Source organism: Bubalus kerabau, chromosome 1 (assembly GCF_029407905.1).
Source record: "Bubalus kerabau isolate K-KA32 ecotype Philippines breed swamp buffalo chromosome 1, PCC_UOA_SB_1v2, whole genome shotgun sequence".
NCBI lineage: Eukaryota > Metazoa > Chordata > Mammalia > Artiodactyla > Bovidae > Bubalus > Bubalus kerabau.
In genome coordinates, this window is record NC_073624.1 from 81,407,385 (window position 1) to 81,422,608 (window position 15,224).

Genomic DNA, 15,224 nt, shown 5'->3' on the forward strand with positions numbered 1-15,224 from the left:
TTAATCAAAAGAGTGAAACATGAAACTTGTTTCTCAACCATTCAATAGCTTTCATCCAATGAACACAAATGACTACAATATACTCATCTTGAGACATTCCAATGAGATATGCATATTACCTTTCAAAGGCTTTTTGGATTATATTATGAGCCCTACTGAGGAGGCAAGAGAAGAGAAGGTTCACATTAATGTTAGCATTTTGTTCCATTCATACTACCTGCTGAGAACTTCAGAGAGAGTAAAACATCACATTTGGTTCAGACTTACAACGTGAGAGAGCAAATCCTTATTCTTTTCTTATTTCCTGTCAACTTTATTTTTCTCTATATTTACCACCAGCTGGCTTGCTTTTTGTACTGTTTCCTGATTGCATGGTCATTTTTCACACTAGGAGACTTTGTTGGGGATAAAATATGATAATGGAACAAATTCAAAACTATTGCACTTATAGAATTAAATTATTAAATATGATTAAGAAGTATAATACCATTAGGCTGGCCTATCCAGGAACTCTAGATCAGCATATAAAGCAAAGGCCTCAACTGGGTACTAGCAGTTTAGTCTGATGCATTTTTTTTTTTTTTTTTAATTTTATTTTATTTTTAAACTTTACATAACTGTATTAGATTTGCCAAATATCAAAATGAATCCGCCACAGGTTTACATGTGTTCCCCATCCTGAACCCTCCTCCCTCCTCCCTCCCCATTCCATCCCTCTGGGTCGTCCCAGTGCACCAGCCCCAAGCATCCAGTATCGTGCATCGAACCTGGACTGGCAACTCATTTCATACATGATATTTTACATGTTTCAATGCCATTCTCCCAAATCTTCCCACCCTCTCCCTCTCCCACAGAGTCCATAAGACTGTTCTATACATCAGTGTCTCTTTTGCTGATGCATTTTATAACTCTTGAGATGGATGCAACTTTATTAGCTCATAGTCATTTTGGGCTTTTATCCTTGGGTGATACTAAATTTCACTAACTTTGGTTTGTTTACATATCACTCCCAGACAAGTTTTAAAATGACAGCCCCAGGCACTTAAGGTGTTCTACCAGTAAAGGGTAGCCCAGATGATCCAGAGTCAGAAAATCAGGTTCTACCCTCAGTCAGTTTTCACCCCAATCCCAAAGAAGGGCAGGGTTCAAGAATGTTCAAACTACCACACAACTGTGCTCATTCCCCATGCTAGTAAGTTTATGTTCAACACCCTTCCAGCTAGGCTTCAGCAGTAGAAGCCTATTCAGTAGAAGCTCAATTCAGCTTCTTGAATTGAGAACTTTCAGATGTACAAGCTGAGTTTAGAAAAGGCAGAGAAACCAGGGATCAAATTGCTGACATTCACTTGATCACAGAGAAAGCAAGGGAATTTCAGGAATATGTCTACTTCTGCTTCATTGACTATGCTAAAGTCTTTGACTATATAGATCACAAACAACTGTGGAAAATTCTTAGAGATGGTAATATCAGACTATTTTATCTGTCTCCTGAGAAAGATGTATGTGGGTCAAGAAGCAACAGTTAGGACCTTACATGGAACAACTGACTGGTTCAAAATTGGGAAAGGAGTACGATGAGGTTGTATACTGTTACTCTGTTTATGTAACTTATATGCAGAGTTCATCTGGAGAAGGCAATGGCACCCCACTCCAGTACTTTTGCCTGGAAAATCCAATGGATGAAGGAGCCTGGTAGGCTGCAGTCCATGGGGTCGCTAGACTCGGACATGACTGAGCAACTTCACTTCCACTTTTCACTTTCATGTACTGGAGAAGGAAATGGCAACTCCAGTGTTCTTGCCTGGAGAATCCCAGGGATGGGGAAGCCTGGTGGGCTGCTGTTTATGGGATCGCACAGAGTCGGACACGACTGAAGCGACTTAGCAGTAGCAGCAGCAGCAACAGAGTTCATCATGCAAAATGCTGGGCTGGATGAGTTACAAGCTGGAATCAAGACTGCCAGTAGAAATATCAACGTGAGATATGCAGATGATACCACCATAATGGCAAAAAGTGAAGAGGAACTGAATAGCCCTTTGATGAGGGTGAAAGAGAAGAGTGAAAAAGCTGGCTTAAAACTCAACATTCAAAAAGTGAAGATCATGGCATGCTATCCCATCACTTCATATCAAGGGGAAAAAGTGGAAGTAGTGACAGATTTTCTCTTCTTGGTCCTCAAAATCACTGCAGATGGTGACTGCAACCATGAAATTAGAAGACACTTCCTCCCTGGAAGGAAGGCTATGACAAACCTAGACAGCATTTTAAAAAGCAGAGACATCACAAAGGTCTGTATTGTTAAAATCCATGGTTTTTCCAGTAGTCATGTAGAGATGTGAGACTTGGATCATAAAGAAAGCTGAGCACCAAAGAATTGATGTTTTCAAATGGTGGTGCTGGAGAATCTTGAGAGTCCCTTGGTCAGCAAGGAGATCAAACCAGTCAATTCTAAAGAAAATCAACTCTGAATACTCACTGGAAGGAGTGATGCTGAAGCTTCAGTACTTTGGCCACCTGATGTGAACAGCTGACTCACTGGAAAAGACCCTGATGCTGGGAAAGATTGAAGGCAAAAGGAGAAGAGGGTTGCAGAGGATTAGATGGTTGGATAGCATCACCAATTCAATGAACATGAACTTTGGCATACTCTGAGAGATAGTGAGGAATAGGGTGGCCTGGCTTGCTGCAGTCCATGGGGTCAGAAAGAGTCAGACACAACTTAGCAACTGAACAACAACAACCCTCAGCTCTAAAACTTGTGTTACAGTGGACAAGTCACTTTAACTCATTAAGCTTTTGCTTCCTTAGTTTGAGAATAAACAGAAGAACTGCCTTGCTGACTCAATAGGATATTTATAAAGAACAAGAGAGGTCACGTCTATGAAAATTTTTATAGTGTTATATATAAAAAATAGTAAACATGTTTGTTTTTACCATGACAATAAATAATTATATTACTGAAGAGGCTAAAAGTGTTGTCCTATTTTTCCTTTTCTGATAATACTTATTTTACATGCCAGTAGTACCAGGTATTAGGTTGGTGTAAACGTAATTCTGGTTTTGGACAGTGAACTTTAAATCATTATGCTATGCTATGCTAAGTCACTTCAGTCCTGTCCAACCCTGTGTGACCCCATAGATGGTAGCCTACCAGGCTCCCCCATCCCTGGGATTCTCCAGGCAAGAACACTGGAGTGGGTTGCCATTTCCCTCTCCAATGCAAGAAAGTGAAAAGTGAAAGTGAAGTCGCCTAGTCGTGTTCAACTCTTAGCGACCCCATGGACTGCAGCCTACCAGGCCCCTCCGTCCATGGGATTTTCCAGGCAAGAGTACTGGAGTGGGGTGCCACTGCCTTCTCCTAAATCATTATAACTAGACTCAAAAACATTTTTATTAAACAAGGTATTAACCATTACAATCAATACATTTTTGCAAATGAGAAATAAATCTGTCTACTTCTGTAGCATAAAAAACTTATGCTTTGGGATTTGACAAAATGGAAAGCATTTTCTGCCTACTGCTGGATGTGGAAGTGATTTCCCTGCAAAAATTGTCAAGATGCTTGAAGAAGTCATAGTCAGTTGGCAAGAGGTCAGGAGAATATGGCAGATGAGGCAAAACTTTGTGGCCCAATTCACTCAATTTTTGAAGCATTAGTTGCATGATATGCAGTCAGGCGTTGTCATGGAGAAGAATTTGGCCCATTCTGTTGACCAATGCCGGCTCCAGATGTTGCAGTTTTCGGGGCATCTCATTAATTTGCTCAGCATACTTTCTCAGATGTAATGGTTTCATTAGGATTCAGAAAGCTATAGTGGATCAGACTTGTAGCAGACCATTAAACAGTGATCATGACCTTTTTTTGTGCAAGTTTGGCTTTGGGAAGTGCTTTGGAGCTTCTTCTCAGTCCAACCACTGAGCTAGTTGTTGTTAGTTGTCATATAAAACTCACTTTTCATTGCTCATCACAATCCAATTGAGAAATGGTTCATTGTTATTGTGAAGAATAAGAGAAGACAACACTCTAATGATGATGCTTTTGATATGTGGTCAGCTCATGAGCCACTGACTTATGGAGCTTTTTCACCTTTCCAATTTGCTTCAAACGCCAAATGACCATAGAATGGTTGATGTTGAGTTCTTCAGCAACTTCTCGTGCAGTTGTAAGAGGATCAGCTTCAATGATCCTCTGTACTGTGAATGTGTTAGCTGTTTGTTAACCACCACTGCACTGTAAAGTTGTAAGCAGTCCCTGGGCCAAATGTGTTGCTGATGTTGTGCGTTATCTCCGCTGCTTTATGGCCCATTTTGAACTCAAATAAGAAAATTGCTCAAATATGCTTTTTTGCCTAACATCATTTCCCTAGTCTAAAATAAATATAAAATAAACAGCAAGTAATAAGGCATTACCAAAAAAAAAAAAAAAAGAAGCGAGAAATGCACATGAAAATGGTGTATAACATAACCACATTTTTTTACAAATGTATTTCAATATAAAATAACAAAGTTCAACAATGCAAAACTGCAATTAGTTTTGCACCAACCCAATATTAATGCTTAGTAAATGATAGCTATTAAGATTAGTATTGCAAGGCCATTTTTTCCAAAGCCTTCTATTATCTCTAGTAAACACAAAGAAGTAGTGATCCACCGGGGATTAAAGTAAAGCAGTTATGCAAGTGGGAATAATCTGCCCATCCTATGTAATTGCCTATTTCCCACCCCTACTTTAAGTTAGTAGAAAAGAGAAAGAAGAGATAAATCTGGGAGCATTAATCTAAAAGAAGAGCAGCTTAAAAATAGCAGACTATTTAGAGTGTCCAAAAGAAGTTTATATACCCATAATCCCTTTTACCTGAAGCTGACATAAAAGCTTAAAATTCTGGATTTCCTTCTCCTCTTTACTGCAGATTTTCTGTGTCACCTTAAAATGATCCATTTAAACACTTGGTTTTCCCAGGTAAAACTCTGCTACTTTCCACCTGTCCAAGATGGACTAATTTTATGATTATCAAGACGTATCAAAATATAGCTTATTTTAAGTTCCTCAAAAGAAGGAAGATGCTAACAAACCCAAAAGTAGCCAAGTGTTTCCTTTCTTTTACTTTCTCTCTTTTTTTTTTCCCCTCTCCCTCCCTACCACCTAATTACTCACCCATACACATTTTGGTTGTGGTAATAATAATGTGGGAATGACCCTTTCATTAATAAATTAAAAACTCTTAGCTAGAAATTGGAAAACTATTGACACTAAAACCAGAGTTTAGAATAGATCACATGAGAATTACTTAAGTCAGTTGTTTTCACATTAATCATCGTATTCTTCATAGATCACTACTCTTGCATTTATTTTGACATGTGGAAATATTTTATTGGTCTGTGAGGTAGTGCAATAATATAGCAGGAATATATCAGGAAAACAGAACTCTATTTGCTCTGTTCTTCTCTCTTGTGAATAGAGAATAACCTATTCAGCAGCATGTTTGAAATTATTGATTAGAGTCAAAATAGAAAATTGCCTCTTCTAAAAGTTAAATGTAGTGTCTGAAGTATTTAACAGTTTTAAGACCTTAGAAGTCCTATGCTCTATATGACAGGAGGACGATAAGGTATGGGTTAGGATATAAACATGACTTATACAAATATAAGATACCCAGATACACTCACAACATATATATATATTTTTTTCATAGAGAGAATAAATATTCTAAGAAATAAATCTATTTCTTTAACTGATATAGAACACTAATTAATGGATATAGAAATAAAGATACTATGTGGGAGACCAGAGCAAACTAAACATGGTAAGATTATATAATACAATTGTAAGGATGATTTATGTTTCAATATTTTTTCATATGATTTTTTATGAACTGTTCTTGGTAAAAGTCAGAATTCAAACTTGGGGTAGAAAATGGATTTTATAAAAAATATTTCAACTTCTACAGATTATTAAGTTTGGGTTGGAAATATAAAGGAGCACTGCCTGCTTCATTTTCCACTTGAAAGAGAAGAAGTGAAAAAGAATAAAGAGTAATATACATAAAATATTCATAAAAACTGAATTCTGAATTAAATAACATTTTAAAATGAAAAAATGTAATAGATATTTTCTAGTAAAGGCAATAAAAAGCTATTAAGCTGCATTTAAAGATTATTTTAAACTATAAGAAACAAAAATTATAATAGCATTTACTGTATCTTAAGGATAATGGCGTTGGAGAAGACTCTTGACAGTCCCTTGGACTGCAAGAAGATCCAACCAGTCCATTCTAAAGGACATCAGCCCTGGGTGTTCTTTGGAAGGAATGATGCTAAAGCTGAAACTCCAGTACTTTGGCCACCTCATGCGAAGAGTTGACCCATTGGAAAAGACTCTGATGCTGGGAGGGATTGGGGGCAGGAGGAAAAGGGGATGACAGAGGATGAGATGGCCGGATGGCATCACTGACTCGATGGACGTGAGTCTCAGTGAACTCCGGGAGTTGGTGATGGATAGGGAGGCCTGGCGTGCTGTGATTCACGGGGTCACAAAGAGTTGGACACGACTGAGCGACTGAACTGAACTGAACCGAAGGATAATGGGGGAAAAAATGAAAAAAGAAAAACATACATGCACACACATGAATACAGACTAGATAAAGTAGAAGAAAACACTTTATATGAGGATCCTAAATTAGTCATTTTCCATCCAAATAATAAAAATAGCATGGTCTATTTTTAAATAAATTGATTTACAGTTTTATGGGCTTAAAATATGAATGCCTGAAGTTATGTACTATGAAAAACCAACAGTTACTTAGCATAGGTAACATCATTTAAGTGTCTAGTCTTCTAACCTCCAGTACTAAGGTTATATTAAAGTCTGCAGGAAGTTGCCAGCTATTCTGCATCATGTAGACACAGTATAAAATTAACCATCATTTACCTTATTTTATTATTCCTACTTTCCAGGATTAATGCTCAACTACAAGCAACAGCTGTATTGAAGACATTACCTATTAGTTTGTGATAAGCAAAGTACATTAATGACTATCATACATCTTAAGGAATATCAAAATCCTTATAGTCATATCACTTGATCGCACTGTGAAAAGACTGAGAATTTGGAGAAATGACCACTTTATTAAAATTTGAAAACCTGAATCAGCACACTTTACATTAGATATCACAAGTGGACTATATAACAATCATTTCAACTAGGAACACACTGGCTTCACCTCACCTACCAATTAGATTGGCCCTGTCTGTGATCCTTGTTTTACAGGAATACAAAAAAGCACAACAAAAATTCACTTTCTATGCTTTAAACCTGTCAAATTTAAATGCCTAGAAAAGGGTAGAACAAACAAAAGTTTTTCAGAAATAGGACATATGTTAAATTACGTTGATGAACTAAATTTGTACATAGGATTATTACTGAATTGCGTTGTTTGAAAGATTGGTGCTACCCTTGTTACAATTCCATACCATTACCACACTAAGGACAGTGGATGTGCCTCAGAAAAGTCATGGTGTGCCACGTCCAGACACAAAAATGTTAGGTGCTATACTGACAGATAAGCTTAATAGATATGATAATGGTGAGGAAAAAATGAAAGTAAATGTTAGAGGGGAGGAGAGAACCAATATTAAAATGTAGTTCAGAACGCTAACAAGGATTACCATTAAAGTCAAATTCACAAAGGTTATAGATACATTCAAGTTGGAGTTTCTTAGTAAATTCCAACTTAATCTAATGGGTCCTTGGGCCCTAGTTACTTTAACTAATTTACTCTTCTGAAATTACCACAGAATAATTCATTATAACCCAAGTAATTAAAAAAATAATCAAAAGTCCCCAAAACAAATGTTTACTAGGTAAAATCTAATTTTACATAATTTGTATTTTTCTAATGAATAATTTTAACCAGTATGTATAGGGGAAAGCTTCTGAGAACATAGCTTTTCATCAATAACCAGATTCTCAGCAAAAATCAGCTTTTCTCTAACCCATATTCCATCACTTAGGATCTTAAAAGTCTTCTCTTGGAACAATCTTACGTAGCTCTCTTTATGACAATTTGAAATTCTGTATTAAATTGTGAATTTATTTAATGTGTTGTTTCCTGCACCAGCCTGTATACTCTATAAGGCCAAGGACCGTGTCTCCTGTATTCACTGCTATGTATCTAGCACAAAATCAACCATCAAAAATGGGTTTAACATCGAATGAATGAAATATGGCAGAACCCCCACTATTCACTCTGCTTCACCCACAACACACATACAACTTTGAGAATTACTTTGAAAATTAGAAAACGCAGAACTTTTGTATATTCCCTACTTTGCTCCCAGTCCATCCCTGGTCCACTGTACTCTAGTTGTAAAAAACATACTTCTATTAATGTTCTTATGACACTGCATTGTAACTGACTGCCCTAAAAGGAAATGAACTAGTTGTGTGTCCACTGATCTCTAATAAATGCCAGGTTTACCCTTTGGTTTACTTTTTAATGAGAATCAAGAAATAGCTTATGAAAAATGAAACATTTAGTAGCTCAGAATAAAATAAACTAATTGATGGCATAAAAAAGAAATTGTAAGAAATCAAATAAAGCCAATAATTACAATGAACAAAATAAGTCACTTCCTTCTAGTTAAAATTTGGTAAGATTTTTAAACTATACAGTTTTTTTTAAAATACTGTACAGTTAAGTATCTCTCCAAAGGAGACTTCTACACATTTAATAAAAACAAATCAAGAGTTCTACTATTTTTTTCATATAAAATAATTCCTCACAATCTTTTCAGTAAAAAGTTAGAAAGAAATACATACATGATGGTGTTAATGCCTGAGAGCTGTTGGAACATTTGTAGACCACAACCCACAATTAACGCTCGGCGAGTTGGGGGATAACTCAGCATTCTGCAGATCACAGGTCCAGCTTTTTAAAAAAAAGAAGGAAAAAGAAGGACACGTCTATTATTTTTAGCTTCCACAGTAATTATTCCCATTAGGATAAATTTCCCCAAATCTCTATGGAATCAACACAACTTGGCATTTAAAAACAGAACATGTGTACTTTTATAGAAATAGGGGCATAATATATTTTTGAAAACAGTAAATATATGAGTTGAAACTATAAAATCAACTAGAGAGAATTCAAGTTAAAACATTTTATGGATACTAGGGGGAAGATCTACATAACTGTAATGGTTAGAAATTCTTTTTCCTTAAATTCCTATGAGCTGTAATAACCACTCTGTTCTTCTGCTTCCCAGGCAATTAATTACTATTTAAAATCCACTCAATGTGGGACAACTTACAAAGTCACTGGAAAAATGGCTTTAATCAACTGAAAGAATGGCATTCATTAAAAAACAATTAAACAAGGAACAGAATTTATTACAATTTATTTGACTAAAGTAACAAAATTCATTCCAATGTATTTAACTAAAGTTAAGGAATCTGACTGTGATATCAGACTCAGTTATGACTGAAATGAATATTATTAATAAAAATACCCAAAAGATAATAAAGAGATAAAATTTTAAATCTATTTTATGTAGGTATATATATGATATTTATAGATTCTTTAATAGTTTCCTAGTGGTTTTAAATGATACTTTAAAAATATCAATGGGCTTTCAAAATGGTGTCTCTGTATCAGAATCTAGACCGATTCTAAAAAGCTCTAGATCTGAACCCCCAGGCCTTAAGTAAGGTAACTAACCAATTGGGGCCTATCATTTGGCCATAACTACCTAAGTGCCCCTTCTATTCCCGGAAGTGCTTGTAACAACGTCACAGACGCATGCTGTATAGTGTCGTGGTGCCAGAGTTGACTAAAAGGATCTTTGGTATTCCCATTGTATAAGAAATAGCCTGCGATCACTAGGATGTTAATTGCTTCATTAGAGGAATTTTTCCTGGAGGCTATTTTTTTTTTTTTTTTTTAAGTAAACCCTAAACCAAGTCATTGGAAGGACTGATGTTGAAGCTGAAACTCCAATACTTTCGCCACCTGATGCGAAGAGCTGACTCATTTGAAAAGACCCTGATTCTGGGAAAGATTAAGGGCAGGAGAAGGGGACGACAGAGGATGAGATGGTTGGATGGCCATCACCGACTCAATGGACATGGGTTGGGTAGACTCCGGCAATTTGTGATGGACAGGAAGCCTGGCGTGCTGCGGTTCATGGGTCGCAAAGAGTCAGACATGACTGAGCGACTGAACTGATACTGATACTGAAACCAAGTCTGGTAGAAACCTGAGAAAATTTCACTATTTTGGAATCTTCTGGAAATCTAATATTCCAGTTCACAGAAATGGAATAGAATGTGCTATTGTCTCAGCAATAAAAGTTCATACAGGATGTCAAGACAGCGCATTAATTAGTATTGAACATTACTGGGTGAAGATATTCATCTCTACAAAGGAACGATTATAATCACATGAAGACTTGATTGACTTCCAACAATTTTGTCTCTAGATGGTAAGACTGGACACACTCATTTAGAAAGCATGCTAAGAGTATTATAAATTTCAAGTTGTTTTATATTTAAGTAAAGTTTTAAGAAGGTTGTTTCAAATGGGTAGCTTTTATGACAATATAGAAATATATCTGGATCAGTTCTCTGAAAAGCAGACTCATCTTCAAACTTAGAAATCTATGAATGAGCCACAAAATAAGGACTGTGCACACCATCACATAAACATCTACCTATTTTCATAAATCAAAAAATTATATAAAAGATTATTCAGTGGCTAAGTTGTAGCTGATTGTTTGTTATCCCATGGACTGTAGCACTCAGGCTCCTATGTCTTTACAGAATCAGACTTTACTTTCACCACCAGACACATCCACAGGTGAGCACTGTTTACACTTTGGCCCATTACTTAATTCTTTCGGGAGTATTTAGTGATTGCCTTCCATCCTTCCCCAGTAGCATACTGGACACCTTCCCACCTGGGGAGCGCATCTTCCAGTGTCATATATTTGTGGCTTTTCGTACTGTTAATAGGGTTTCTTGCAGCAAGAATAACAGAGTGGGTTGCCATTTCCTCCTCCAGTGGACCATGTTTTGTCAGAACTCTTCACTATGACACATCTGTCTTGGGTGGCCTTGTACAGCATGGCTCAAAGCTTCACTGAGTTATGCAAGCCCTTTCACCATGACAAGAATGTGATCCAGGAAGGGGAATATATTATAATTTACTTTATATACCATGAAAAAAATTTAAAGACAACAACTATAATGTTATGACAAAACAGAACAAAACAAAAAACACCCAAATACATTTTCAGCTTTTAGGAAACTTCATAGATGAGAAACTAGTCTTCTGCAAGAAATCTATCATAATCTTTGGATAGATGTATCTATTTGCTCTATTAACCTATTTCATGACTTGATAGTTTAAGCAATACTGATATGGGAGGGCAGAAAAATAAAGAGAAAATGATGACAAATTAGGATTAAAGTTTTATTAGCCAAAATAACAAGAGATAAATTATTACACAACATCACATATTTATTTCCAGTTTTTTTTTTTTTTTAATCTGGGTTTTGAAAAACAGAGCTGGAGTAATCAGGTTCTGTGACTTTAAACTATACTCAAAAGCTATAGGAATCAAAACAGCATGTACTGGCACAAAATGAAAAATATAGATCAATGGAACATAATAGAAAATCCAGAGATAAACACAAGCACCTATGGTCATCGATCTATGATAAATGAGGCAAGAACCAGACATAGAACAACAGACTGGTTCCAAACTGGGAAAGGAGTATGTCAAGGTTGTATATTGTCACCCTGCTTATCTAACTTATATGCAGAGTACATCATTGCAAATGCTGGGCTGGATGAAACACAAGTTGGAATGAAGATTGCTGGGAAAAATATCAATAACCTCAGATATGCAGATGACACCACCCTTATGGCAGAAAATGAAGAGGAACTGAAGAGCCTCTTGATGAAAGTGAAAGAGGACAATGAAATGCTGGCTTAAAACTCAACATTCAAAAAACAAAGATCACGGTATCTGGTTCCATCATTCATTCATTAATTATTTCATTTCAGGCACTTATTCGTCTCCAACTCTTTGCAACCCAATGGACTGCAGCACGCCAGGCCTCCCTGTCCATTACCAATTCCCAGAACTTACTCAAACTCATGTCCATTGAGTCGGTGATGCCATCCAACCATCTCATCCTCTGTTGTCCCCTTCTCCCCCTGCCTTCAATCTTTCCCAGCATCATGGTCTTTTCAAATGAGTCAGCTCCTTGCATCAGGTGGCCAAAGTATTGGAGTTTCCGCTTCAACCTCCAGTTTCAGTCCTTCCAATGAACAACCAGGACTGAACTCCTTTAGGATAAGCTAGCTGGATCTCCTTGCAGTCCAAGGGACTCTCAACAGTCTTCTCCAACACCACAGTTTAAAAACATTAATTCTTTGGTGCTCAGCTTTCTTTATAGTCCAATTCTCACATCCATACACGACTACTGGAAAAACAATAGCTTTGAATAGACAGTCCTTTGTTGGCAAACTAATCTCTCCTATTTAATAAGCTGTCTAGGTTGGTCATAACTTTTCTTCCAAGGAGCAAACGCCTTTTAATTTCATGGCTGCAGTCACCAACTGCAGTGATTTTGGAGCTCAAAAAAAAAAAAAAAGTCTGACACTGTTTCTACTATTTCCCCACCTATTTCCCATGAAGTGATGGGACCAAATGCCATGATCTTCGTTTTCTGAATGTTGAGCTTTAAGCCAACTTTTTCACTCTCCATTTTCACTTTCATCAAGAGGCTCTTTAGTTCTTCTTTGCTTTCTGCAATAAGGGTGGTGTAATCTGCACATCTGAGGTTATTGATCTTTCTCCCCACAAACTTGATTCCAGCTTGGGCTTCATCCAGCCCAGGGTTTCTCATGATGTACTCTGTATATAAGTTAAATAAGCAGAGCAACAATATATAGCCTTGACGTACTCCTTTTCCTATTTGGAACCAGTCTGTTGTTCCATGTACAGTTCTAACTGTTGCTTCCTGACCTGCATAGAGATTTCTCAAGAGAAAGGTCAGGTGGTCTGGTATCCCCATCTCTTTAAGAATTTTCCAGATTTTATTGTGATCCACACAGTTAAAGGCTTTGGCATAGTCAATAGAGCAGAGACAGATGTTTTTCTGGAACTCTCTTGGTTTTTGATGATCCAGCAGATGTTGGCAATTTGGTCTCTGGTTCCTCTGCCTTTTCTAAATCCAACTTGAACATCTGGAAGTTCATGGTTCATGTATTGTTTAAGCCTGGACTGGAGAATTTTGAGCATTACTTTGCTAGCATGTAAGAGGAGTGCAATTGTGTAGTAGTTTGAGCATTCTTTGGCATTACCTTTCTTTGGGATTGGAATGAAAATGGACCTTTTCCAGTCCTGTGGCCACTGCTGAGTTTTCCAAATTTCCTGGCATATTGAGTGCAGCACTTTCACAGCATCATCTTTCAGGATTTGAAATAGCTCAACTGGAATTCCATCACCTCCACTAGCTTTGTTCGTAGTGATGCTTCCTAAGGCCCACTTGAATTCCCATACATGATGTCTGGTTCTAGGTGAGTGATCACACCATCTTGAATATCTGGGTCATTAAGATCTTTTTTGTATAGTTATTCTGCGTATTTTTGCCACCTCTTCTTAATATCTTCTGCTTCTGTTAGGTCCATATATTTTCTTTCCTTTATTATGCCCATTTTTGCATGAAGAGTTCCCTTGATATCTCTAATTTTCTTAAAGTGATCTCTAGTCTTTCCCATTCCATCTGGTTCCATTACTTCATGGCAAATAGATGGGAAACAATGCAAACAGTGACAGGCTTTATTTTCTTGGGCTCCAAAATCACTGCAGATGGTGACTGCAGCCATGAAAAAAAAAAAGACATTTGGTCCTTGGGAGAAAAGCTAGGACCAACCTAGACAGCTTATTAAAAAGCAGAGACTTTTTGGACTGCATGATCAAACCAATCAGTCCTAAAGGAAATCAGTCCTGTATATTCATTAGAAGGACTGATGCTGAAGCTGAAACTCCAATACTTCGGCCACCTGATGCAAAGAACTGACTCACTGGAGAAGACCCTGATACTAGGAAAGATTGAAGGCAGGAGGAGAAGGGGATGACAGAGAGTGAGATGGTTGGACGGCATCATCAATTTGATGGACATGAGTTTGAGCACACTCCAGGAGTTGGTGATGGACAGGGAAGCCTGGCAGGCTGCAGTGAATGGGGTCACAAAGAGTCGGACATGGCTTAGTGACTGAACTGAACTGAACTGAAAGACACTTTCTTCACTAAGTGGTGCTAGGAGAACTAGACAGCTACATGTAAAATAATAAAGTTAGAACTCTTCCTAGCACCACACACAAAAATAAACTCAAAATTGACTAAAGACCTAAGTTAAGGCTAGATACTATAGAAATCTTAGAATAGAACATAGGCAGAACACTTTCTGACATAAATTACATCATGATCTTTTTTGATATATCCCCTTTATTTTATTTTGAAAATAAAAAAAGATAAACAAATGGGGCCTAATTAAACTTAAAAGCTTTTGCACAGCAAAGAAACTGTAAATAAAATGAATAGACAACCACATAATGGGAGAAAATATTTGCAAACAAAGAGGCTGACAAGGGATTAATCTAATATACAAATAGCTCATGCAGCTCAATATAAAAAAAGTTAAAAACAACAAACAATCCAATCAAGAAATGGATGAAAGATCGTATTTCTCCAAAGAGGACATACAGATGGCCAAAGGGCACACGAAAAGATCACTAATTATTAGAGAAATGCAAATAAAAACTACATGAGGTATCAACCTCACACAGGTCAGAATGGCCACCATCAAAAAAATCTATAAACAATCAATGCTGGAGAGGATGTGGAGAAAAGTGAACCCTTCTACACTGTTGGTGGGAATGTAGATGGGCACACATGGATAAAAGTATGAAGGATCCTTAAAAAACTAGAGGTAGAGCTACCATGTGATCCTGTCATCTGGAGAAAATCATAATTTGAAAAGATACATGCATCCAATGTTTATTACAGCACTATTTACAGTAGCCAGGACATGGAAGCGACCTAAATGTTCATCAACAGAGGAATGCATAAAAAAGATCTGGTGTATATATACACAATGGAATATTACTAAGCCATGAAGCAGAATGAAATAATGTCATCTGCAGCAACATGGA

General features: G+C 37.0%; 1 protein-coding gene across 1 annotated transcript in view; it reads right to left on the reverse strand.

Annotated features, from left to right (window-relative positions):
• Window positions 1-15,224, reverse strand: part of SLC2A13 (solute carrier family 2 member 13) — a 527,708-nt gene that overhangs the window by 284,920 nt on the left and 227,564 nt on the right. The window contains exon 4 of the mRNA XM_055580782.1: window positions 8,819-8,927. Coding sequence (XP_055436757.1) covers window positions 8,819-8,927 — 109 coding nt within the window. The remainder of the gene's footprint in view (window positions 1-8,818; window positions 8,928-15,224) is intronic.